Source organism: Dasypus novemcinctus, chromosome 31, assembly GCF_030445035.2.
Source record: "Dasypus novemcinctus isolate mDasNov1 chromosome 31, mDasNov1.1.hap2, whole genome shotgun sequence".
In the NCBI taxonomy this organism is placed as follows: Eukaryota; Metazoa; Chordata; class Mammalia; order Cingulata; family Dasypodidae; genus Dasypus; species Dasypus novemcinctus.
The window spans coordinates 24,297,658-24,325,254 of NC_080703.1; the positions used below are offsets into that span (position 1 = coordinate 24,297,658).

Below are 27,597 nucleotides of genomic sequence, written 5' to 3' on the forward strand. Positions count from 1 at the left end.
ATGGGCACGGTGGGTGATGGGCCCGCTGGGTGATGGGCACGCTGGGTGATGGACCCGTGGGGTGATGGGCACGCTGGGTGATGGGCCCGTGGGGTGATGGGCACGCTGGGTGATGGGCATGCTGGGTGATGGGTATGCTGGGTGATGGGCACGCTGGGTGATGGGCCCGTGGGGTGATGGGCACGCTGGGTGATGGGCACGCTGGATGATGGGCACGCTGGGTGACGGGCACGCTGGGTGACGGGCCCGTGGGGTGACGGGCCCACGGGGTGACGGGCCCGCGGGGTGACGGGCACGCTGGGTGACGGGCCCGCGGGGTGACGGGCCCGCTGGGTGACGGGCACGCTGGGTGACGGGCCCGCGGGGTGACGGGCACGCTGGGTGACGGGCCCGCGGGGTGACGGGCACGCTGGGTGACGGGCCCGCGGGGTGACGGGCCCGCTGGGTGACGGGCACGCTGGGTGACGGGCCCGCGGGGTGACGGGCCCGCTGGGTGACGGGCACGCTGGGTGACGGACCCGCGGGGTGACGGGCACGCTGGGTGATGGGCCCGCGGGGTGACGGGCACGCTGGGTGATGGGCCCGTGGGGTGATGGGCACGCTGGGTGATGGGCATGCTGGGTGATGGGCACGCTGGGTGATGGGCCCGCGGGGTGATGGGCACGCTGGGTGACGGGCCCGCGGGGTGATGGGCCCGCGGGGTGACGGGCCCGCTGGGTGATGGGCACACTGGGTGACGGGCCCGTGGGGTGATGGGCACGCTGGGTGATGGGCCCGCGGGGTGATGGGCACGCTGGGTGATGGGCCCGTGGGGTGATGGGCACGCTGGGTGATGGGCATGCTGGGTGATGGGCACGCTGGGTGATGGGCCCGCGGGGTGATGGGCACACTGGGTGATGGGCCCGCGGGGTGATGGGCACGCTGGGTGATGGGCCCGCGGGGTGATGGGCACGCTGGGTGATGGGCCCGCGGGGTGATGGGCACGCTGGGTGATGGGCATGCTGGGTGATGGGCACGCTGGGTGATGGGCCCGCGGGGTGATGGGCACGCTGGGTGATGGGCCCGCGGGGTGATGGGCACACTGGGTGATGGGCCCGTGGGGTGATGGGCACGCTGGGTGATGGGTATGCTGGGTGATGGGCACGCTGGGTGATGGGCCCGCTGGGTGATGGGCACGTGGGGTGATGGGCCCGCGGGGTGATGGGCCCGCGGGGTGATGGGCACGCTGGGTGATGGGCCCGCGGGGTGATGGGCACGCTGGGTGATGGGCCCGCGGGGTGATGGGCACACTGGGTGATGGGCCCGTGGGGTGATGGGCACACTGGGTTGCGGTCACCCCTCGGGCTGAAGTGTGGTTTGCTGGCCTGGCAGGGGAGCGGCCGCGGTAGGCCTAATTCCGCTGCCCCCATAATAGGGTGGTTGGTCGGGCCCACCGCCACCCCTGAAGGAAGCTCGGCATGGGCGCAGAGTGCCCTCGGGTCTCCCCTTCTCGGCAGCCATGCTTCCGCGGCCGCCCCTCCTCCCAGATGGCGCCACACGATGCCTTGTGGGGCGGCACCCTTCTTCTTCCTTCTCCCTGCGCAGGCGCAGGGCAGAAAATTCCAGTCTGCCCTTTTCCCCTCCCCCGACAGCAGCAACAGCCAGGCGTGGGCGGAAAAATCCAGCCCGCCCTTTTCCCTTCCCCCGACAGCAGCAATAGCCAGGCGTGGGCGGGAAACTCAAGTCTGCCCTCCACCCCAGCAACAGCAGCCACCAATCCCTAAACCCTGCCCCTTCCCCCAGCAACAGCGACAGCCAATCCCTAACCACCACCCCTCCCCCGTCCAGTACCGCCCACTGACCTTTCGCCGGCAACCAATCAGAACAGGGCGTGGCTTCGACCAATCAGCCTTCCCCAGCCCCTATAAAACTGTTGCCTCTCCCTCAGTAAAGTGGACTTGCGTGTTTACCTTGTCTCCGCGGTAGTTCTTCTGCCGTGCGCCCTCCAGTCCTGAGAGCCCCCGACAAGGGCCTGGCCTCCCTTGTCCCCAGTTCGTCGCCTGCTTCTCCGGGCGACCCCTTCGTCGCCGGCTTCGCCAGGCGACCCCGTCAGCCAAACCGCGCAACCCCTTGTGAGACCGATCCCTCGTCTGCTGCCGGACCGACCCCTCGTCCCAAGCGGGACCGACCCCTCATCCCAAGTGGGACCAATCCCTCGTCCAGAGCTGGACCGACCCCTCATCCGCAGCCAGACCCCACCTCTACCGACCGAGCAAGCCGCCGCACTGGGTGATGGGTATGCTGGGTGATGGGCACACTGGCATTCATGAGACCCTGCTCTCTACTTTTATATTGGTTTGAAAATTTCTGCAAGTTAAAAAAAAACAGCACTCAATGGATATCATGTCTATACTTCTCATTGACACAGGGCTCCTCCACAGAGAGAAATGTGGGTGATTAAAGCGAACACTGGGCTGGGGGGAGCGGATGTGGCTCCAGCGGCTGAGCGCCCCCTTCCCACATGGGAGGTCCCGGGTTCGGTTCCAGGTGCCTCCTTAAAAAAAAAAAACCAACAAGCAAACAAACGCAAAAACCAACTCAGGGGAGCCCATGCGGCTCAGTGGCTGATGCCGGCTTCCCACATACGAGGTCCCGGGTTCAATCCCCAGCCCCAGTACCCCAAACAAAGAAACAAAAAATGCTGGGAGGAGAGGGGAAGCAGGAGGGTTGGAAATGAGCGGTTTGCTTTGGATATTTCTCTAGACATTTCCAAGTTGTGCCATTTGCTGCAATAAAAAGCTACAAGCTTTTTGGAAAGAAAGCAACAATAAATCACTCATATTTTAAAAAGAGGCTCTTCACGGGCAAAAACACATCCTCTCAACCCTAGCAAGGACACGTGCTGAGCAGCTGCCACACGCTCGGGGCGTCACCTGTGAAAGCACATTCAAAGATCACGCCGACGAGCCCCTTCTCTGTGCTAAACAATCCTTTCACCAACCATCGGGCGGAAAGGAGAACGTCAGCCCTGCCCTCGTGCAGGGGGACTTCTGGAAAGGACACCTGGTTAAAACACACGTCGCCCTCCTGCTGACCTTGACCGCATCCCAAGCACAGAGACGAGGCTTCTCATTGCATCCTTAGCTGAGGTTCAGGGGGCCCGAGATCAGGTTCACTACCGAGAGGCTATGGTATGTGAATCCAGAGGACCTGCCAGCAAAGCCTTCCCAGGAACAATCTTGATTAGCAGTAAGAAAAAAATAAATGTTTTTCAATATCTATAACAGACACACACATACACACACAATTAGCCTTGGGCATGCAAGCAGGCAGGGAGCCAGGCTCAAAGGGTAGGTTGCTGTCGCCGGAAGAGGGAAGATAACAAAGAACAATGGGAAAGGAGGGCTATGGAAGCCAAGGTCTCCTCTCTCTTCCCAGGACAGCCCTGGGTGACCCAGGGGCATCCGCCAGAAACCTGCTGCCACTGGTCCTGGCGTGACTTCATTAGGCCAGAGCAGTTCCTGCTGCAGCCGTCCTCAATAAACCCTCCTCTGTATGGGGGGCTGATCTGTTGTGTCAACTTGGCTAGGCTACGGCACCCAGTTATTTGGTCCAATGCTGGTCTAGAGGTTGCTGGGAAGGTACTTTGGAGATGTGATTAACATCCACAATCAGTTGACTCACCCCCACCCCGCCCCAGATGGCTCCCTCATCTGTCTGCTCGTTGTGTACTTGCTGTGTCCGCTTGTTGTCTGCTCGACGTTTCTTCTTTAGGAGGCACCGGGAACTGAACCCAGGACCTCCCATGTGCAAGGCGGGTCCCCAACTGCTTGAACCATGTCTGCTCCCCCACAGTCCGCTGACTTTAAGTAAAGGGAATAACTCTTGATAATGTCAACTGACTTCATCCAATCAGGTGGAGACCTTAAGAACCCAAACTGGGAAGCGGCTGTGGCTCAGTCAGTTGGGCTCCCGTCTACCAAGTGGGAGGCCCTGGGTTCATGTCCCTCCTTCTGAAGGCAGGCTCGCCTGCATGCTGCAGAGAGCCACTGGCCCAGGCGCCGTGGAGTGTCACCTGGCCCACAAGCGCCACGGAGTCCCGCCCGGCCCGCAAGCACTGTGGAGAGCCAGCTCAACAAGGCGACACAACAAAAAGGGAGACAAGCAGAAACGCAGAAGAGCGCACAGCAAACGGACACAGAGAGCAGACAGCATGGGAAAAGCCACAAGAGGGGAGATAAAAAACAAAACAAAACAAAACACTGAGGTTTCCCAGGGAAAAAGTTCTGCCTCAGGACTGTGACGTCAGCTCCTGCCACGTTTCCAGCCTGCCAGCCTGCCCTAAAGACGTTTGACCTGCCAGCCCCCATCAACTGCATGTGCCGACTCCTTAAAATAAATCTCTTACTACATGTATCCGATTGGTTCTGTTTCTTGGGACAACCCAAAAGTCAGGGTTCTCAGCTTATAACCGAACCGTCAAGGTACACACGGCTCAAACAAGTGGTCCTCTGCCAAGTCAATTCCGTGGGAAGAAGGAAAAGCCAAGACAGGTGGGCTCTGAAGTTTGAACTTGAAACTACCTTTTCTCCCACTGGGAATGTTCTGATGGATAAACTCCCCTTTCAGCTCGAGGGAGAACCAACTGAATGAAATGCTCACAGTCTGACAAGCGAGGACAATGACAGGGGAAAGGGCTCTCAAGGGGTGCTCGATGACACACCAACGGACCTCAGAGCTAAGGGGGGTTATTCTTATTTGACAGCAGGAGAACATGCTTGGGAGGATTAAACACCTTGTCCAAGCTCTCACAGAGGATGAGTACTTACACTTATAGTAGGCAAACTGCAGGTAATGGTACATGGTGGCCACGAATTTCTCGACAGGGTAGCCTCCAACGACGGGGGTGAGATTCTCTTCACACTGCAATTTGCATTCCAGGACTTCTACATAATGATCTGCAAGAACACACACGTTTTCAGAGCAGCGCATCCATCACTTTCGTAATACCCTACTTCTGATACAAATAGGTAAATCGAGGTCCAGGAAAAATAGTTGCAACACTTACGATAAAGGGCTAATGACTTGAATACACAGAAAGGGCCTTGAAATCAATTTTAAAAAAAGACAGACAAGGCAACGAACAATAAGAAAAAAAGACACACAGCCCAGCACAAAAATAACCAAAGGATGTTAACAGAAATTATAAAAATGGATCATAATTCCATTTACATAAAATATAAACATAAATCAATTTATAAAGATGAAATTAGATTCGTGGTTATGTTGGGCTGGGGAAGGTATGCTAAGGGTCATGGAGTCTTTCCTTTTGGAGTAATGAAATGGTTCTAAGATTTTTGAGATGATGAATGTACACCATTGCAATTATACTAAAAGTCATTGATTATATTCTTTGGATAGATTATAGGGGATGTGAAGATATCTCATTAAAACCTCTTAATAAATAAATAATTGTGCAAGAATAGCCAGAAGTAGCAGCTATGTACAGCAGGGAAAACAGAGAGTTTGCAAGGGGAAGAATTTTCTTGTTTTTGTTTATTATTATTATTGAAATAATGAAAATGCTCTATAATGATTGAAGTGATGAATGCATAACTACATGATTATACCAAATACCACTGATTGTACACTTTGGATGAACTGTATGCTTTATTGATATGCATCAATAAAATTGATTTATTAAAAAAAAGGATCATAAGCATCGTGAAGAGATGCTATATCTCTGTAGCAGTCTGATACGGGTATGAATTCCAAAAATAGATATTGGATTATATTTGTAAACTGGTCTGTACCTGGGCATGATTATTATGATTACGGCTTTGACTGGGCCATGTCAGTAGGGTGTTGCGTCCCTGCCCCTTGGTGGGTGGGGACTTAGAGAGAAAAGACATGGCAAAAGAAGAGAGTTGGAGTTTTGACACTGGAGTCTTGAGCTGGAGCCCCAGGAACTAAGCACACAGAGGAACTTGGCTGTGAGGAAAGAGAAGCAAGCCCTGGGAAGAGAGGAGCCCAGGACGCCTGAACCCTGGCAGACGTCGGCCGCCATCTTGCCCCAACACGTGGCAACAGACTTTGGTGAGGGAAGTAACTTATGCTTTATGGCCTGGTAACTGTAAGCATCTACAACAAATAAACACCCTTTATAAAAGCCAGCAGAGTTCTGATACTTTGTGTCAGCACCCTGTGGGCTGACCAATACAGCCTCATTTATGAGAGGAGAGGACGCACTGGCACGTGGACAAGGGAGGAAGTCTAAGCCCCGAAACCAAGGCATTGGCGATTCCCTTCTGGAGGCTGAGAGAGAGCCCGTCCCTCCCCCTCGCCCAGCCTCCATGGGGGCTGGTGGTCCTGGGTGCTCCCTGGCTAGTAGCCATGTCCCGCCAGTCCGCCTCTGCAGGCTGAGAGCCCGTCCCTCCCCCTCGCCCAGCCTCCATGGGGGCTGGCGGTCCTGGGTGCTCCCTGGCTAGTAGCCATGTCCTGCCAGTCCGCCTCTGCAGGCTGAGAGCCCGTCCCTCCCCCTCGCCCAGCCTCCATGGGGGCTGGCGGTCCTGGGTGCTCCCTGGCTAGTAGCCATGTCCTGCCAGTCCGCCTCTGCAGGCTGAGAGCCCATCCCTCCCCCTCGCCCAGCCTCCATGGGGGCTGGCGGCCCTGGGTGCTCCCTGGCTAGTAGCCGTGTCCCACCAGTCCAGCCCTGCAGCCACAAGGCCTTCCCGCGTGTCCCTCTCCTTTCTCTTAAGGTTGACGTCAACTTGATGAAACCTGCGAAGGTCCAATCTGCACACATGTTCACGTTCACAAGAACCAGTGGAGAGGATGTGACCACATCTTGGGGGTCAGGGGCACAGTCTGACCCATTGCAGGGGGCACTTCAGAATGTGATACCAAGGAAGACATTTCTGTAGTATTCAGTCCCAAATGCAAGCGCTGAATCTAAGAAATGTCACAGACATCCAAACAACTGAGGGGGTGACCAGTTTCTGTGTGAGATGAAAAAGGAGGAGTAATAGATGCCAGTGAAGTAAGACAATAGTGTGACTTTAATTCCTGCTACTGAATTGTACACTTAATTGTGATTAAAGTGGGAAGTTTCGTGTTCTGTATTGCTAATCATAGAGTCGAAAGTTAAATGAAAAAAGAGGGCCATAAAGAGATTGAGTTATCAAAGAATATTATTTAGAGAAAACAGATAGAGGAGGGGGAAGAGACAGAGAGGGGAAAAACCCTGCAGCTCCCAGAAAGCTCTCTTTTCACCTCCCTCCCTCTGTTCTGGGCATAAGGACTATTTCCCCACGCCCACAGGCACGAAGCGGGGCTGAAAGAGCAACCCCTCCTAGCAGACCACTGACCAACTAAGAAGTAGCCGTACTCCCCTTCCGCCACCCAAAGAAATCAGACCTGAGCCCAGTCAAGCTTCTACAGCCATCCTTCAGCTTATAAGAAATAGAGAGGGCAGGTGAATATGCAAAATCCAGAGTGTGGACCAACTGAAGCAGATTCTTCAACAAAGAGCAAGGGGGTGTGGTAGGGAAGATACGGAGTAGAACATATATGTTAGAAGAGACTTAAAATCTATCAATGCATTGCAGTGTGTGAGCTTTATACAGGTCCTGATTGAAACAAACTAAACTAGAAGCACACAGGGGAAGCAGATGTGGCTCAAGATGTGGCTCCTGCCTACCACAGGGAGGGTCCCAGCGCCTCCTAAAGAAGACAAGCAAGACAGCAAGGTGACACAATGGGCTAGTCCAGCAAGCTGATGCAACAAGAGACACAAGGAGGAAAACATAATTAAAGACACAACAAAGCAGGGAGAGGAAGTGGCTCAAGTGATTAGGTACTTCCTTCCCACATGGGAGGTCCCAGGTTTGGTTCCCAGTGCTGCCTAAAGAAGATGAGCAAGACAGTGAGCTGACGTGCCATGCTGGCACGAGCTGATGCAACAAGATGACACAATAAACAGACACAATACGGAAACACAATGAGAGACTCAACAAGCAGGGAGCAGGGGTGGCTCAAGTGACTGGGCACCTCCCTTCTACATGGGAGATCCTGGGTTCAGTCCCTGGTGCCTCCTAAAAAAAAAGATGAGCATGCAACAAAGCGGTGGGGAAAACAAACAAACAAGCAAACAAATAAATACAATTAAGCACACACAGCACTTATGACATTTCTGTCTGGATATCTGGTGATGATATTAAATGTTAAAAGGTATAATAGTTTGGGGTTATGTGTATTGTTTTTTTTTTTAAAGTCCTCTTCTTTTAGAAGTATATACAGAAATATTATAAATGAAATGATGTAACATCTGGGATTTGTGTCAAATTAACACAAGGGAGTAAGAAGCAGGTAGGAATTAGATGCCCGAGCGGCCCTGAGTTGCTAAGCTGGGTCATGGGCACATGAGGGCTCATGATATTCTCTCTGTCTTTCTATATGTATAAAATTGTTCATAATCAAACTTTTTTTAAAAAAAGAAAAAATGGTACTGTACAGGAAAAAAGGTTCATGAATAATAAGTTTAAAAGAAGCAGGATTTCAGAGAGCTTTTAACCATTAAAGGGCTCAGTGCCTTTCAAGGAAGGACACACAGCACGCAGCCCATTCCCCACAGTGTTTGCCCAGGACACCCATCCTGCACCCAAGGTGCAGCTCTGAGAACGTGTCCCCCAAAGCACTTTGAGGAATCTCTCAGCGATTTCCCCTTTCTGGAGTGACCCCGTCCCCTAAAGGCTAAGAGTGACCATAGGGGAATCTGGGTTATCTATGGGCTCTGTGTTAGGTTTTCACTCTTTCTTCTCTTCTCTTTCTGTGTTTTCTAAAGTCTCTGTAATAAGTATATATTATTTTAGAACCAGAAAAAAAAATATTTTTCAAAAAGTCACCTGTAGAGACTACATAAGGGCCCACTGCTCTAACTATGTGTACTGCACATCTCCCATAATCAAAGTTATCTCAGTAATGTGAGTCACTGAGTTGCTCTGGGGCCCATTTTGATGTTTCCAAAAGCTTATGGGGGGAAGTGGATTTGGCTCAACGGATAGAGCGTCTGCCTACCACATGGGAGGTCCAGGGTTCAAACCCCGGGCCTCCTTGACCCGTGTGCAGCTGGCCCATGCGCAGTGCTGATGCGCGCAAGGAGTGCCCTGCCACGCAGGGGTGTCCCCCGCATAGGGGAGCCCCATGCGCAAGGAGTACGCCCCGTAAGGAGAGCCGCCCTGAGCAAAAAAAGCGCAGCCTGCCCAGGAGTGGTGCTGCACACACAGAGAGCTGACGCAACAAAAAGAGACACAGATTCCCGGTGCCACTGGTAAGAATCCAAGCAGACACAGAAGATCACACAGCGAATGGACACAGAGAGCAGACAACAGAGGCGGGGGAGAGAAATAAATAAAAAATAAACCTTACAAAGAAAAAAACCCTTCTGGGGAATCCGTAACTGAGCAGGGTTGACAGAGCAGAGCTGCTTGACCGTGATCCTCAGCTACTTCACCCAAAGCCCCCGTCGAGTGGAAGGTTTCACTTCGTGGGTACCCATGAGTCTTGAAGACCAGAAGCTCCCCAGAGGCCACTCGAGTCCCCCGGGAAGCGTGCAGCCGGCTGGCAGACACGCACGGGGGACCCGCGCCGCGGGCACGGCGATCCCGCTTACCCGCTATGGAGAGATAGAAGTCCTTGAAGTCCCTGATCTCCCGGGAGCCCTCACAGGTGGCCAGACACTCGTAAAAGGCCTTGAAGAAGTCGGGCAGGGCCAGCTCCATGTCGGTGATGGACGTGCGCCAGTTCTCGCCGTTGTACGCCCGCACCGCCCGGATGAACAGGCTCTGCAAAGCACGAAACCAGGGAGGGGGCGCGGGCGAGGCTAAGCAGAACTCCTTTCTTAGTTTTATTTTTTTATTTATTTTTAATTTAATTTTTAAAAATAATTATCTCTTTTTTTAAAGTTAATAGATCACATAAAATGTTACATTAAAAAACATAAGGGAAACGGACTTTGGCCCAGTGGTTAGGGCGTCCTTCTACCACATGGGAGGTCCGCGGTTCAAACCCTGGGCCTCCTTGACCGTGTGGAGCTGGCCATGCGCAGTGCTGATGCGCGCAAGGAGTGCCGTGCCCCGCGTGGGGGAGTCCCACGCGCAAGGAGTGCGCCCCGTAAGGAGAGCCGCCCAGCGTGAAAAGAAAGAGCAGCTTGCCCAGGAATGGCGCCGCCCACACTTCCCGTGCCGCTGACGACAACAGAAGCAGACAAAGAAACAAGACGCAGCAAATAGACACCAAGAACAGACAACCAGGGGAGCGGGGGAAATTAAATAAATAAATAAATCTTTAAAAATAAATAAATAAATAAAAAACATAAGAGGTTCCCATATACCCCGCTCCCCACCCCCATCATTTTTTAATTGCATTTTTTTGAAGATACAATGATCACAAAAAATGTTACATTAAAAATATATGAGGTTCCCATATACCCCACCCCCACTGCTCCCACATCAACAGCCTCTTTCATTGAGGCACATTCATTGCATTTGGTGAATACATTTTGCAGTACTGCTGCACCGCATGGATTCTTTCTTAGTTTTAATTTTAAAAGTAGCAGGTTCTTGGGAAGCAGATGTGGCTCAACAGATAGAGCATCCACCTATGATATAGGAGGTCCAAGCGTTCGATACCCAGGGCCTCCTGGCTCATATGGTGAGCTGGACCACGCGCAGTACTGATGTGCACAAGGAGTGCCGGCCCACGCAGGGGTGTCCCTACGTAAGGGTGCCCCCTGAGCAAGGAGTGCCACCCTATGCAAAACCGCAGCCTGCCCAGGAGTGGTGCCACACACACAAAGAGCTGACGAAGAAAGATGATGCAACAAAAAGAGACACAGATCCCCAGTGCTGCCTGATAAGAATACAAGCGGACGCAGAAGAACACACAGCAAATGGATACCAAGAGCAGACAACGGGGGGGGGGGGGGGGGTGGGAATAAATAAATCTTAAAAAAAAAAAAAAGTAGCACGTTCTTGATAATAAAATCAAATCTGAAGCAAGAAAATAGGCAAAACTAAGTATCAGAAATCAGATTAGCCGGGGGTCAGGAGCTTGACTGTGAAGGCACATGAGGGAACCATCTTGCATGACGAAAATAATCTATATCATGACTATGGTGGTAATTACATGGCCGTACACATTTATCAAAACTCATCAAATTGTTACATTTAAAATTGAGAAACACATTGTAAATAAACTGTACCTCAATAAAGTTCATTTTAAAAATTAAAACAAGGAAAAGACAGGAGCTCAAGAGCAAGCACCTGATACCCTCATTGCCACCCCCCAAACAATGAAGTACAAAATAGAAGAGCCCAGAACAGACGTGGCTCATGTAGTTGAGCTCCCGCCTCCCACATGGGAGGTCCCAGGTTCGGTTCCTGGTGCCTCGTGAAGAAACAAAAACAAACAATAAGCAAAACAAAACTAAAAAGCCAACTCAGGGAAGCCAATATGGCTCAGTAGTTTAGCACCAGCTTCCCACGTATGAGGTTCTGGGTTCAATCCCCAGTCCCCAGTACCTCAAAAAAAAGGGAAAGGAATGTGGCTCAAGTAATCGAGCTCCCACCTACCACATGGGAGGTCTCTGGTTCAATTCATGGTGCCTCCTAAAGAAGACAGTGAGCTGGCGTGACAGGTAGGCCAGCAAGCTGACACAAGATGATGCAACAAGAGACACAAGAAGGAAAAAAAAACACAATGAGAGACACAAGAAGGCAGGGAGCAGAGGTTTCCGGTACCTCCTAAAGAAGACAGAGAGCTGACTCAACAGGCAGGTGCAACAATCGGACACAATAAGATGACACAGCAAGAGACACAGGGAGGAAAAGCATAATGAGAAACACAACAAAGCAGGAAATGGAGGTGGCTCAAGCAAGTAGGTGCCTTCCTCCCACATCGGAGGTCTTGGGTTTGGCTCCCGGTGCCTCCTAAAGAAACAAAGATGAACAGACAAAGCAAGTGCAAAACATTAAGGGGGCGGGGAGAAATAAATAAATAAAATAAATCTTTAAAAAAAAAAATGAGAGTATGAATTAAGCACAAATTATTGAGAAGGGCACATTGCCAGACAGTGGAAATTTCAAGGAATTTCTGCTAGTTGTTGACTGAATAAGCTGAAAGAGCAATAATTGGGGCTGAGCAAGCAGCTTGTTCTTACAAGAAACAGAGATCTTGGGTGTATGGGGGAAGTTGCTAACTTGGGGGGGCCAGGACTGGCCTTGAGACAAGCCTGGCACTCTCCATTTGGATTTCCTTTCAGGTGCTCCAGCATGAGGGATCAGGAGTTCCCCCCATAGACCTGGAATTTTCGGTAGAGAATGACTCGCCCAAAACCTCTTGGAGAGGAAGCATCCCCTGGAAAGGGGACAGGCAGAGACCTGGAGGTGCCTGGAGACTGGGCAAATGAGGAGCAGCCCTGAGCAGCTGGCTCTGCAGAAGCAGCAGCAGCAGGAAGGAGGCAAGCAGTGAGGGTGGCCCAGCCACAACCCGCAGGGCCCCCGAGAGGGAAAGAAGAGCCTAGCTGACGTCCAGGGAAACACGGTGCACTGAACCCTTGCCTTCAGCTCTGCTCCCCAAAGCCTATGAAAACAACCATGAAGAGAGAAAAACAGGGACATGGAGGCGGCTCAAGCAATTAGGCTCCCGCCTACCACATGGGAGGTCCCGGGTTCAGTTCCCAGGCAAGACAACGAGCTGACACAGCAGGCTGGCACAGCAAGATGACGCAATGAGAGGCACAGGGAGGAAAACATAATGAGAGACCCAACAAAGCAGGAGGCAGATGTGGCTCAAGCAGTTAGGCGCCTCCGTCCCACATGGGAGGTCCCGGGTTCGGTTCCCGATGCCTCCTAAAAAAAAGGAAAGGAGAAAAGGCATATACTCTTTTTATGGCAGAACGAGAGAAGAGAAAGCAGCAGACAAGAGATTTCAACAACCTCTGGAGAGACAGAAAGTCAAACAGCTGCAGAGGGAACTCCCAGGGGAGTGAACTCCACGTTGCTCAGCACCTGCCAGCACTAGGGCCGGCGGAAGGCTGGAGCAAGGCAGGGAACTGAAACCAGGGCTCAAAGTCGGAAGCAGAGCTCTTGGGCTCCTGGGTTTCCTCCCAGGAGATCACAGCTCCCAAAGCCACTGGAACTGGTGGTGTCTTCTAGACTTGACAGTGAAGTCTGAGGAGTTAGGGACAGAGCAGAGGCCCGAGTTGAGGCACGGAGCTGAACACCGGGAAGGAGCAGACGTCCTCGGGCTCTGCTGAGACCCTCAGGCCTCCCCCCACGTGGGCTCTCAGACACCAGAAGGCAAGCACGGGCAGCCCCCAGCCCTGCAAAACTGGAGAGCTCTCAAGGGCCCCCGGAAAAGAGACTTGTGCACCCTCTAAGGGTCCCTGCTGGTGGAGAGTGAGCATGACACCCCATCACGATATAAGAAGCCCTTAGCACATACTGAAAAAGAAAAACGAAATTGGAGGAATCACACTACCTGACTTCAAAACATACTATAAAGCTATGGTGGTGAAAACAGCATGGTATTGGCATAAGGAGAGACACATAGACCAATGGAATCAAATTGAAAGCTCTGATATAGAACCTCACATATACAGCCACATAATATTCGATAAAGCCACCAAACCCTCTCAATTGGGAGAGAGTGGCCTATTCAACAAATGGTGTCTGGAGAACTGGATAGCCATATGTAGAAGAATGAAAGAGGATTACCATCTCACACCTTATACAAAGATCAACTCAAGATGGATCAAAGACCTAAATATAAGAGCCAAGACCATAAAAACCTTAGAAAGCAGTGTAGGGAAACATCTACAGGACCTTGTAATAGGAAATGGATTTATGAATATCTCACCAAAAGCACGAGCAGCAAAAGAACTAATAGATAAATGGGACTTCCTCAAAATTAAAGCCTTCTGCACCTCAAAGGAGTTTGTCAAGAAAGTAAAAAGGGAGCCCACACAGTGGGAGAAAATATTTGGCAATCATATATCTGATAAGAAACTTATAACTTGCATATATAAAGAACTCCTATATCTTGAAAATAAAAAGATAAACAACCCATTTAAAAAATGGGAAAAAGACTTAAACAGACACTTCTCCGAAGAAGAAATACAAATGGCAAGAAAGCACATGAAAAAATGTTCCAAATCTCTAGCTATCAGGGAAATGCAAATTAAAACTACAATGAGATACCATCTTACACCCATAAGATTGGCAGCTATGAAAAAAACAGAAGAATACAAGTGCTGGAGAGGATGTGAAGGAAGGGGAACACTCATCCACTGCTGGTGGGAATGCAGAAGGATCCAACCATTCTGGAGGACAGTATGGCGGTTTCTCAAAAAACTAGCCATAGATTTGCCATATGACCCAGCAATACCACTGCTGGGTATATACCCAGCAGAACTGAAAACAAGGACACAAACCGATATATGTACACCAATGTTCATAGCAGCATTGTTCACTATTGCCAAAAGTTGGAATCAACCCAAATGCCCATCAACAGATGAGTGGATCAATAAAATGTGGTATATACACACAATGGAATACTACTCGGCTGTAAGAACAAACACACTACAAACACATGTGATAACATGGATGAATCCTGAGAACCTTATGTTGAGTGAAGCAACCCAGACATTGAAGGACAAATACTACATGACCTCAATGATATGAAATAAACAAGCTGCCCTAGATAGCAAGAGACTGAACGATAGGCTTACAGGAAATCGGAGGGTGGAGGAAGGATATGAGCCCATGTCTGCAGGGGTGGAATTTAAGACGAGATGGTAGTAAGTATGAACACAAAGAAGAGATAAAAGGGGGGCAAGGGGTTGCCTTTGGTTGGGGCTTTACGGATTTGAGGGTGGCTGGGGAGGGACGGATGGGTAACGTTGCCCAAAAGTGGGGGGAGGGAGGGGTAGCATACGAACACAGGAGAGGGTCAGGAGGTGGTGGAGAGTAAAATGCCGAGAAAATCATATCAAAATATAATAAAGAGGGTTACCTGTTTAGAATGCTCGGAGGGGAGGGTCTGATGCAGGACGGGCTCCTGGGGAATGTCTAAATGCTCATTCTGCCAGAGTGGGTGACACCATGGGGTGGAATCCCAAGTAGTGAGAGTGGGGGTGGACCCACATCCTGGGGAGGACTAATGCCATCAAATAGAGGGAACTGTATCCCTCGAGAGAAAGGGTGGCTCCCAGGGCATTGGGGCAGTTGAGCAAGTTAGGCCCTGAACACTATTCCATCTATCTCTGGAAGTGGCTCCTCAGGAAACGGAGGTTGGCTGTCACTGTGGGCACCAAGGTGGAAGGGAAAATGGACGTTAAATGTGTGGAACCAAAGTAAATGGGGGGCAAGAGAGGAGTTTCTTGAGAGTACACAAGGATGGATATAAAACATGTAATATTACACCATAACATAAAGGAGATGACAGACTGATAATGTAAACCATAATGTAAAACATAGGATAACTAAAAATGTAAAGAACTGTGTATCCTAAAGTATGCACCATAATGGAAGCACAGATGTTACCTTGTTAGAAAGCTAATATCTCAGACTCTGTACATCACCTTAAGTAAATATGATATGAATAGGGCGTAAGAGTATCACTGCGGAAGGGAAAAGGTTTTCTGGTGGATGTGTGGGAGTGCTGTATATTATATATATGCATTGCTGTGGTCTAGGACTCCTGTGAAGAAATGCTGAATAATTAGGGGGGAAAAAAAAAAAAAAGGATAGGATGTGGAATTTTTTCAAATCAACATTCTTTATCTAAGTTCTTTATCTAACTTTATCCAAGTTCTTTATCTATCCTTTAAACCCATCGCTATATGCCATTCCCTAGCAAGGGACCATGACATTATATTGGGCTTCAAATTTCGGGGAGTTCTGGATCACAGAGTGTTTCAACAATGGCAATGGAGGGATACTGGTATGGGATACCAATGACAGGTGATATATGGCTGACAGGGAGCTGTACAGAACATATGTCCAGGGTGCATGGTAATGATTGGATATACTCATAGTGGCAACAATTAAAAACCACAGCAGGGGGGGTACTGGGTTCCTGGCCAGTGGTGCTCTGTTGTGGTCCCTAGGGGAGCAGCGACAGTCTCCCAGGTACAGCGGCGGGGACCGGGAGGGAGTGAGGGTTCAACAGTGAGCCCCTGATGCTAATGACTATGCTTGTGAGCTGATAAACCCAAAATAAGAACAAGGCCTAGAGCAACATTGTGCCTGGGAATTTCCTCCTGTCAGCCTTCATGTTACTCAAATGTGGCCAGTCTCGAAGCCAAACTCAGCATGTAAATGCAATGCCTTCCCTCCAGCGTGGGACATGACACCCGGGGATGAGCCTCCCTGGCAACGAGGGACCACTATCAACTACCAACTGATGATGCAACTGGAAAAGGACCTTATAAGGAAGGTTCAGTGTGGATCAGCAGAATATCCATGTCTACATAAAATAACATAACTTTAAAATGCTGTTTGACCTAAAGTAAGGGGGAAATGGAAAGGAGAAATGAGTTTATATGGCTACGAGTTTCTAAAAAAGAGTCTGGAGGCTGGCAGAAGGATTGCCCTCATGCACAACTGAGCAGAGTCAGAGAGACAGATAAAGCAGATACAACCCCCAGATATTGGTTCCTTTGAAGGCTAAAGAGACCCATGAGAGTTATGGTCATGGCCGATGGGGTTAACTACCAGGGCAGATGGCCCCTCTTTGGAAATGGTGTTTATGTGTGATGAATCTGGACTCAGATGGGATCTCCCTTCATAAGACTTTCATGCTAATGTGCTGGAGGTGCAGTTAATGTTGGGGTTTAAGATATATTTAGGGGATTTGAATCTCTGGACTGACAATGTGATAGCCAGGTCCTGAGCCTCAACAGACTCCAGCACCTACAATCTGATTTATTGGACTTACCACACTCAGCTAAGATGGAGTTGAAGAAGGACAATCACCACACCATGGAGCCTAGAGTGATTACAACTGAAAATGGGAGGATTGCATCCAGCATCCATGTGGAATCTGAGCCTCCTCTTGACATAGAGGTGCAATGGACACAACCAATCCAATGTCCACATAGAAGAGGTGGCATTGGATTGGGAAAAGTGGACATGGTGGACGATGGGTATGGGGAAAGGCAGGAAGAGATGAGAGGTGGAGGCGTCTTTGGGACATGGAGCTGCCCTGGATGGTGCTTCAGAGGTAATCACCGGACATTGTAAATCCTCACAGGGCCCACTGGATGGAATGGAGGAGAGTATGGGCCATGATGTGGACCATTGTCTATGAGGTGCAGAGGTGCCCAAAGATGTACTTACCAAATCCAATGGATGTGTCATGATGATGGGAACGAGTGTTGTTGGGGGGGGAGAGGGGGGGTGGGGGGTGGGGTTGAATGGGACCTCACATATATATATATATTTTTAATGTAATATTATTACAAAGTCAATTAAAAAAAATATATAAAATTAAAAAAAAAAAAAAAAAAAAAAGAAGCCCTTAGCCTTGGGGTCTAACAGGTCCTCATGGAACCTTGCTCCACCTCGCCCCCCGCCCCCCGCCCCGTTTTCAGCCCCTGCCCTACCTCAGCCTCCTCGGTGCCCACCGCCCCAGCCGCTGACCACAGCACCCACTTGTATCAGCTCTTTATTGCTGCGGTTCTAGCTCATCAGCACTCCCCTGGTAGAGGTACCAGGGCCCTCTACTCCGAAAGCCCATCCCCCCAGCTCCTCCAGGTCCTTTCCACCTGGACAAGTATAATACATGTTGTAACTTGAGGTTACGGATGTCTCCTCCTTTCATCAAAGACAGAAACTAAAGTTTCCATTTCTTGCATTCCTGGTTAGTTGGGGATGATTTCCAAGACATGTCTTTACTCCACCATCTTAAAACGGAATGCTCGAATAAATGTTTTGGGTTTTTTTTTAAAGATCTATGGTATGTATGTATTTCTTCTCACCCCCTCACCGTTTGCACTTGCTGTGTCTGTTTGGTGTGCCTCGGTCTTCTTTTTAGGAAGCACCGGGAACCAAACCTGGGACCTCCGATGTGGGAGGGAGGCACCTAATCACCTTAGCCACCTCCAGTCCCTGCTTTGTTGTGTCTCTCATTGTGTTTTCCTCGTGTCTTTTATTGCGCCAGCTCACCGTACCTGCCCGTTACATCAGCTCGTTGGTCTTGCTCATTTTCTTTGGGAGGCACCGAGAACCGAACCCAGGACCTCCCATGTGGTAGGCGGGAGCCCAATCACTTGAGCCACATCTGCTTCTCCTGAATGTATTTATAAAATGTAGCGTTTGAAGGAAAGGTGGCTTTAAAATCATCATAGAATGGAAAAACTCATTCTTAAATGGATCAACTTTATTTTTAAAACTCCTTGTGCACTTGTCCTAGAACCCTGTCTTAGTGCTTTATTGGAATATAGTTCTACAAATGGCGTTGATGTAGGATGTGATTTACCCCCTGAACTGCAATGATTACAAGTTTCTCTAGGTGACAGGTGGCTCTAACCATTGCTACCCAGTACGTCCCATGATCCAAGTGAACCCTGGGAGGAACCGCAATCGTCCCAAGGGTAAAATGTTTATACCATTGGAATTACACAATTGGTTGAGATTAATTTTTTATAATTGTTTGCTGTTTTTTTATCTTCTCCATTGGACAATACATTGCATGAGGCAAAAACAAATATATATTACTATCATAATATTCATAGACCGTCACCCAAATCACCAGAGGTCCTCGGATGTCAGTGGCTGTTACCTGAGACACACGTCTTTAACGATTCGCGTTGCAGTCAACCGCTGTGTCAAAATTGGAACGTACCTCGTAGGACTTGGTTTCCAAGTCTTTAATGTAATCCTCGGCGCCAGGCAAGCTCTTGTAATACGCCATGTTCCTCTTCATCATTGTGTCATCGGGATGCTTGAGGAGAAAGGTGTGTGCCGCTGCGATGGCCTTCGGAAGATTGTTTGCCTAAACACAGAGGAGAAAGATAAAAGCTACTCACTGGATGCTGAGCAGTGATGTTTGCAAACCGGGAGTGCCTGTCCAGGCCTTCAGCACCCGCGTTCATTCACAGTGTCTCCAGGGCCCCCCGAGACCTCTGGACCAGTGTTTATTCCTGGAAGGGACTGCCTAGATGCCGTTTGCATTTCCTGGGCTGCCTAATGCCATACCATGAAACGGCCAGCTGAAGCAATGGGAGTTTTCCCACTTATACTTACAGTCCAGGAAAATGTGCAAACCAAGGTGATGCTTTCTTCCCAGAGACCAGCGATCCTTGGCTCTTCTGCCACGTGGCAGGGCACATGGCATCATCTGCCAGGGTCCCTTCTCTTCCAGGTTTGGTTGAGTTCAGCTTCCTGCTTCCTGGCTTTCTCTCTCTCTATTCTCTCAGCTTATAAAGGACTCCACCCTGCTTGAGGTGGGCCACACCTTAACTCAAGTAGCCTCCTCAAAGGCCCGATTTACAGTGGGTCCACAGTCACAGGAACAGATTAAAGGTCTTGTTTTCCTGGGGTCCCTACAGCTTCAAACCACCACACTCCACCCTCTGAACCCCAAAAAGACAAGTGCTTTCCATATGCAAATACATTCATTCCGCCACAGTACCCCAAAGCCTTAAATCATTTCAGGAACGACACTAAGTACAAAGTCTTACCTCACTCAGCCATGGGTGTGGTCTGTCCTGGGGCACAATCCCCCCCACAGTCTGTGGACCCGTGTAACCTAGAGAACAAGTTACCTGCATCATCCCCACACCCTGCATACACTTCTGTAAATCACCACCTTGTTACACTTTCTTCCAACTACCTCATGTGACTGCTGGAACTTTGACCAATACACCAAAGTTTTCCCAACTCTCACAGAACCTTCCCATGTACCAGCTCTTCCACTTAGGTTTTTGATGACCGCCACCCCCTCCTCACTGCACAAAGAACTCGCCGGGAGCTTCCTATGTGCTAAGCTCTGCTCCAGGCAGTAGGTCCCAGCAAAAGAGGAGAAAATCCCTGCCTCCGTGGACTGTCCATTCTAGTACGTTCTCCCTGTCTCCCAGCAACCTGAGACCACCTTTTACGCTCCCCCGGGTCCTGTCTTCTCCCTTTTCACACCTCGCTCAGTTCTTGAGTCTACCTGAAGTCCTCAGCAGTGTGCTATTCACGCCGGACTCCTGATCTCTGGCACAGCACCTGCAACAAGGCGGGACTCCGTAGGTATCGGTGATCTGAACACGACGACATGGTGACTACACGGTATTTTGAGGAATTAATGCATACGTTCCTCTCCCTCTCTTTTCCCCCTTCTCTTCACCCCCCTTTAAAGGGCGGCCAGCTGGTTCTGAGTGTCACTGCTTCAGGGAGGGAGGTGTTGGGTCAGGATGCAGAAATTACCCACCTGACCAAAGGCCTGTGCTCTCGGGAGAACTTACAGGTTGGAGGAGAGGGGGACGTGGGGGCAGGAAGCTGCAGGAAGAGGCTGACTGGCCTGGCAGAAGAGGGAGAACGAGGAAATGCCCTAGACCAGGAAGAAGGCTTCCCTTGGGCTTTACAGGCATGGCATGTGGGCCCTGGAGCTTGGGGGCTGGGACCCTTCGAGGGCAGCTCCCAGGAGGGCAGAAGGCATCAGAAAGGAGCAGCGCACGGGGCCTCGAGGGACCGGGCGGGCAGGGAGGCGGACACCTCCCTCCCTGTGTGGACACATGACCAACAACCGGAAGGCCCCATGCTGACGCCGTGGATCGGGTCCTCCTCTGGAATTGGGGTACAGCCTGGCAGGCGCAGTGGGAGAGGCCTGCGATGTGCATCGAGCCCCCTCAGCCCATCGCAGGGTCCCCAGGGGCAGGAACCGGGGCATTCGGCTTGGAAGAGAAACATAAAGGGACCCTTGGGACACTCCTGAGTCCTGAATTACTAAGAACCGTAGATGTCTTAGTCAGCCCAAGGGGTGCTGATGCCAAGTACCAGAACTCTGTTGGCGTTTATAAAGGGTATTTGTTTGGGGTAGAAGCTTACAGTCAAAAGACCCTATAGAGTCCAGCTCAAGGTACCATAAGAGGTACTTCCTCACCCAAAGTCACTGGCCACATATTTAAGCAAGATGGCGGGCGATGTCTGCACAGGTCCAGCCTTCCCCTTTCCTCTTAAGGCTCCGTGGTCCCAGCTCTATCCAATCTCAGCCGCAGGCTGGCATTAGGCTCGTCTCTCTCCCCAGGGCTCGTTTCTTTCCAGGCTCAGCTGCTCTGGTCTCTTCACAAAGTCAGCTGTAGACTCTCAGGCTCTCTCTCTTCCCGGGGCCTCTGCCGTGTCTAATGGAGCCTTCTCTCTTTCCTCACAGATCTGCTTCTCTGTGTATTTACTCCCGTGTTTTATCCTGTCTGTTTTATCCCCACCAAGGGGTGCGGGCTCAACCCTGCACGCCCTAATGACGTGGTCAAATCAAAGCCCTAATCTTGATTTAATCAAGTAAAAGCGAAACCTCTGAATCCAATCCAATCTAATACGGCCAGAGGAACAGACCCGTTTCCAAACACAATCCAGTAGCTAGTTCTGGAATTCATAAACAGTAGCAAACTGCTATAACAGAGTCCATTATCGGTGCTGAACTGAAGCCAAGGCACCCTGAGGCGAGAGCAGTGGCCCCCGTGGAGGAAGGGTGGGTGGTCGTGAGGGGGTCACACTCCCAGGCCTGGCGCTGAGGCTTTGGGAGCGCGGGTGGGAACGCCTTTTAAGAGTTCTAGAGAAAGCTCTTCATCTCGTGGCGGGGAAAAGGTCTGGTCTGTCCGTGAGAACGACGGAGGGGGTGTGAATGTAGCCTTTTTACACATCTGTCATGAAATTAGATGCATGAAATTAGATTCCCAAAAGAGCATCTCGAAAAAGAGGCAGAAAATAGGACTTTTGGGGCCCCTAACTTAGGAGCTGAGATTTTGACAAATGGAACCTCTTCCTGAAGAGGAAGATGCGGCTTTGTTCCCTTCACTCTCAGGGCCATGTCTTGGCAGCTAAACCCTTGGCAGACCCCAAGCAGGTTTTGGAGAGGGTGGGTGGGTGCATCCTCCCTGCCATGGGAGAGGCAGCCACCTGTCTGAAAAGACCCCGGCTGCCTGCCAAAGGAGCCACCCCCAAATCTGCTTTGAGTGGCGGCAGGCCCCGGGGCTTGGGGAGGATCTCAGGGGCAGGCTGGCGTAAGGCTCATCTCTCTCCCCGGGGCTCGTCCAGGCAAGGGGTGGGTAAGAGCACCTGTGAGCCCGCCAGCTCTGTCCAGCTCAGAGCAAGCCGTCCTGAAGGATCTGATGCAGCCCTCCAGCTCCCTTTCCGCTTGGCCTGTGGGGAAGATGGGCATATCATGGAAGAAACAGCAGCCACAGAAAGAACCCACAGCTCATAAGTGGAGCCCAAGGTGGGCTGGGACCTGGGGTGGGCTTGGGGGCTACACACCAGCAGCGTGGCCCATTTTCTACAAAACCGTACGCCCCAGCCTCCTCTCATCACTCGGGTGGTCTTTACCACCGTCCCTCTTCAGGCACTGCCTTTAATCGCTGCCACAAAGAACTGCGTGACTCCAGGAGTGTGCATGCTTCAGGACGATACGTCAGCATTCACCCAAGACCTACCGCAGCAAGGAGCACCGTTCCTGAGCACCTAGCACAGCCTCCAGGCACCAGGTGGAACCTATGTGCTTGTTAGCCATCATTTTCTCCCTATCAAGGGCGTTTGGGAAGCGATGCGGCTCAAGCAGTTGGGTGACCGCCTACCACATGGGAGGTCCTGGGTTTGGTTCCCGGTGCCTCCTAAAGAAGATGAGCAAGACAGAGAGCTGACATGCCAGGCTGGCACAACAAGGTGACACAACAAGATGACGCAAAAAAGAGACACAACAAGGGAACACAATGAGAGACACAACAAGCAGGGAGCAGAGGTGGCTCAAGTGATTGGATGCCTCCCTCCTAAAAAGAAGACAAACGGACAAGGAGAGCAGACAGCAAGCACAAACAATGAGGGGTCAGGGGAGGAATAAATAAAAAAATTTTTTTAAAGTTTGAAAATATAAACATGGAGGGAAAAAATAAACCATACATCACCATCTAAATTCACTTTTTCAGTGATCTCTTCCATTGGAACAATTAAATAAACATTCTGTCTTAATAAAATTCTTAACTTTTTCTTGCCCTGTAAAAGCTCTCGAAATACTAAGACAGATGGTATTTTACTGACTTTTAAGTAAGTGACTGTTGCAAAACCTATAAAGAGTTTTGAAGAGAAGCTATGAACATCCTAACCTCTTGAGGCTGCTATTCCCTGAGGAAGAAACCCATGTACATGGTACTATGAACAAAAAGCTCTTCTCCTCCTCTATCATTTGTTTCTAATTCATAGGCACATGAAAGAAACCAGAGCCCTGAGAATTCTGCAGATTTAAATGTTTCCCTCTTGATTGTTTCAAGGTTCATTCAAATTTGAATTTGTAACTGTATAAAGCTATACAGGAAAAGAAAGAACTAAACAGATCATTTTTAGCCTAAAGATAGTGCTGGTGTGGCAGGATAGTGAACTAGGGAATCGATAGAAAGATCTGGAACCTGGCAGGTAGCCCTCGTGGCCACAAATACCCGCCAAGATGGAGGCTGGAAGACTCTTGCGAGAACTCCCATTTGGAATGAGAGTCCCTCCGGAATCAAGGAGACGCACCGGATATTCTCCAGGGAATTTATCATTGGGCCTGCCTGGGGATTGAGTGGTGGAGGAACCAATCAAAACAGCTGAACAGCTGGAACTCCTCCCCTGTCATTAGCAAAGGGGTGGAATAATAGTTCAAAGGCAAAGGAAAGCCAAATGCCTCCTGACCATCATGGCTTTCTCCCCCATCTGGATGAGCATGCAAATAAACCTGCGCATTTGGGAAACTGTAATGGGGAACTGTAGTCTACACATCAGCCCTCTTTATCACTTGTCAGCTCCTTCCCCTCTATCTGGGACCCTTAATCTGAGATTTTTTCACATTTCTCTTCCCTCCCTTCCTTAATAAATCACTGGCCTGACTAACTTGGCTTGCTCTTGAAATTCGTTTTACGAATTTCCAGTAACACTCGCATGAGACAACCACCATTTTTTCAAAGTTCTGGGATTTTACTAATCTTATTCCCTGGTTCTAATTTAAATCTGCTTTTATTGCCAGGACAAACATTCACAAAAGTGACCCTTTATATATAACTGGAACTAATGTACTAAGCCTAACAATAACCCAGTGTTTCTCCTGTTTGGAGCTTTATTTTGTTGCGCCTATGAATGCAATGTACAGGTCTCCACAGCAATGTGAGAAACTAGATCTTGGAGCCCAAAGACTCAAAGTTTGGAAAAAAACTTCCACCTCCAGAGTCTGGGATATGCCAAGGATCTATTTCTGGAGTCATTATAATAAATGCAAATTATTTCTTTAAAAATTTGTCTTCAACATGAGAAAATAGAAACTGGCCTTGAGAAGCGAAAGAGGGAATTCAGCCCATTCTGAAACCTGTGGGTCCCGACAGTAAGGACTCTGAGCACAGAGAACGGCAGTTTGTGGCTGTTTTAACCCAGCAATCACGGACAGAATTGAAGCAGCCATGAAAAGGAGGAAGACAACTTTGTTAAATTCTAGATGAGAGGGGCAGGCAGCAGAGAGCGCCAACGCTAACCCATCGGTGTACAGGCTTTGCTTCCCTGCCTCAGTTTCCTCCGCTCGAAAAGGATCTAGCCAGCTTCTAGGTCCCTTTTGCTCTGTTACCTCAAGTCACCACTCACTTGAGAAAAAGGGGATTTTACTGGTACATTCAGAAGCAGAGTCTGCCCGCAAAAAAAAAAAAAACCCACAACAGGTAATAGAGCACTTCCTGGGTGCTGGATACGGAGTGTATTCTCGACTTCAGAGACACAGTCCTTCAAGAAAAATATTTTCACATCTCTTTCAGTTGAAGAAAAGGGACAGGATTTGAAAGCGTCCTTTAAAGGGGCGAGGGTAAGCGGGGACGGGAAGGAGAAAGTCTGGTCGAAAGAAAAGGGTGCGAAAGGCAGCCCAGGGCTGAAGGGCGGGGCCTGGGCCTGGGGGCGGGGCAGGCTTTGCGTTTGCCGTCAGGGTGGGCGACCAGGCCACGCAGCCAGCGCGGGGGCGGGGCCTGGCTTCAGGGACCGCCCCTGGGGGTAGAACTTAAACCTAGGGGCGGGGCCCAGGGTGGGGCGGGGCCCAGGGTGGGGCGGGGCCCAGGGTGGGGCGGGGCCCAGGGTGGGGCGGGGCCCAGGGTGGGGCGGGGCCCAGGGTGGGGCGGGGCCCAGGGTGGGGCGGGGCCCAGGGTGGGGCGGGGCCCAGGGTGGGGCGGGGCCCAGGGTGGGGCGGGGCGGGGCGTGGTGGGGCGTGGTGGGGCGGGGCCGGTTTAGCGTTTGCCGCCTGGCAGCGCGACCAAACCACGCAGAATGGGTCCGGGGGCGGGGCCTGGCCTGAGAAACCGCCCCTGGGGGTAGGACTTAAGGAGAGGGTCGGTGCCTGGGCGCGGGGCGGGGCTTGGGTGCGGTGCGGAGCCGGGTCCGCGTTTGCCGTCTGGGAGCGCGATCAAGCCACGCAGTCAGCCTGGGGGCGGGGCCTGCCTTCAAAGACCGCCCCTGAGGGTCGGACCTAAGCCTAGGGGCGGGGCCTGGGCTGGGGCGGGGCCGGTTTAGCGTTTGCCGCCGGGCAGCGCGACCAGGCCACGCACATTCGGCGTGGGAGCGGGGCCGGGCTCCGGGCAAGGCCAGGGCCTAGACCGGAAGTAGGGACTTGAGAGGCCGCCCCCCCCCCCCCCCCCCCCCCGGGTAGGACTTAGGCCAGGGGCGGGGCCTGGGCGCGGGGCGGAGCCGGCTCCGCGTTTGCCACCTGGGAGCGCAAACAGACCACGCAGAATCAGGCTGGGGGCGGAGCCTGACCTCAGAGACCACCCCTGGGGGTAGGTCTTAAGGCCAGGGGCGGGGCCTGGGCGCGGGGCGGGGTAGCGTTTGCCGCCTAGGACCGCGACCAGGCCACATAGAGTCAGCCTGGGCGTGGGGCCTGGCTTCAAAGACCGTTCCTGAGGGTCGGACCTAAGTCTAGGGGCGGGGGCTGGGCGCGGGGCGGAGCCGGTTTAGCGTTTGCCGCCTGGGAGCGCGACCAGCCCACGCACGGTCAGCGTGGGAGCGGGGCCCCGTGCGGGCAATGCCCGAGCCTAGACCGGAAGTGGGGGCTTGAGAGCCCGCCCTTGGGGGCGGGCCTTCCGCTCGGGGGCGGGGCCGGGGCGGGGCACTTGCCTTGAAGTAGGCGAACTGCAGGAACTTGTAGGGCTCCCGGCGCTGGAAGTCGGCCAGTACGTCGCGGCCGGGCTGCGACTGGCGGAAGGCGGGCAGGCCCTGCTTGCAGCGCCGGAGGCAGTGCGCGCGGCGCAGCAGGCCGCCGAACAGGCGCAGCTCGGGGTAGCGCGCGGGCCCGGCGGCGGGCGCGGGCGCCGCGCTGCAGTTGAGGTGGCAGAAGGCCTCGCTGTCGCGCAGCAGGCGGTGCAGCCGCAGGCTCAGCTCCAGGTAGCCCACGCTCTCGGCCCAGTGCTCGCCGCCGTACTGGTCCAGCGCGTGGCGGTAGGCCGACTCGAGCGGCATGAGCTCGTCGCGCGGGAAACTGCGGAAGCTGTAGCGCTCGTACTGGGCGCGCCCGGCCGCGCACAGCAGCGCCAGCAGCGCCGTGGTCGCCCCGCGCCCCGGGCCCATCGCGCCAGGCGGGAAGGTGGCGGGGCCGAGAGGAAGAGGAGGAGGGCAGAGCGACGCGGCGGCCGAGGGCCCGGGGGGCGGGGACGCCCGGGAGGGCCCGCCCCGGCCGCCGCCCCTCCCTGGCCCGCCGGGGGCGCGGGGTGCAGCTCCCCGCGCGCCGGGGCTGCTCTGGGGAGGGCTCGCTGCCGGCTTCGGGGCGCCCCTGTTCCGTCTGCCAGCCAGACGGCCCTATGGGAGCCCAGGTGAACGCCACTTCGGCTCGAAAGTCACTTGGGGGGACTTGTGAAAATGCAGCTTCCCGGGCCGCCAGAGTTTCTCATTCAGCAAGTCTGGGGTGGGGCCTAGGAGTTGACTTGATTTTTTATTTTTTTAAAAAGAGGTGTATTCATAAATGTTACATAAACATAGAGGGGATTCCCATATGCCCGGCTCCCTAGGCCTCCCACATTTTCCCCACATTAACACCATCCTGCATTAGGGTGGTACATTTGTGACAATTGAAGCATTGCATGGATTATAGTTTGCATTGTAGTTGACACTTTATCCTCCCTAATTTTTTAGGTTATGGCCAGGTATGTAATGGTCTGTGTCTGTCCTTGTAATAATAATTCCAAGTCCCGAAAATGCCCCCACATTTCACCTATTTTTCCCTCTCCCTGCCCTCAGAACCTCCAGTGGACACTGCTTCCACATCAGTAATAGAATCCGTTGCTAGAAGCACAATAAATCTGTGGTAGAATACCAGTAAGTCTACTTTTTTAAACAGCTCCCTGGTGAGGGTGCTTCTCAGATCTGT

General features: G+C 51.8%; 1 protein-coding gene across 1 annotated transcript in view; it reads right to left on the reverse strand.

The window, feature by feature from the left end:
- The window catches only part of CRTAP (cartilage associated protein), a 46,483-nt gene extending 19,598 nt beyond the window's left edge, over positions 1 to 26,885 (reverse strand). The window contains exons 1-4 of the mRNA XM_058290587.2: positions 26,352 to 26,885; positions 18,886 to 19,035; positions 9,650 to 9,821; positions 4,809 to 4,937 (exon numbers count right to left, since the gene is read on the reverse strand). Of these exons, the coding sequence (XP_058146570.1) occupies positions 4,809 to 4,937; positions 9,650 to 9,821; positions 18,886 to 19,035; positions 26,352 to 26,801 (901 nt within the window). The 5' untranslated portion in view covers positions 26,802 to 26,885. The remainder of the gene's footprint in view (positions 1 to 4,808; positions 4,938 to 9,649; positions 9,822 to 18,885; positions 19,036 to 26,351) is intronic.
- Positions 26,886 to 27,597: the final 712 nt, after the last annotated feature.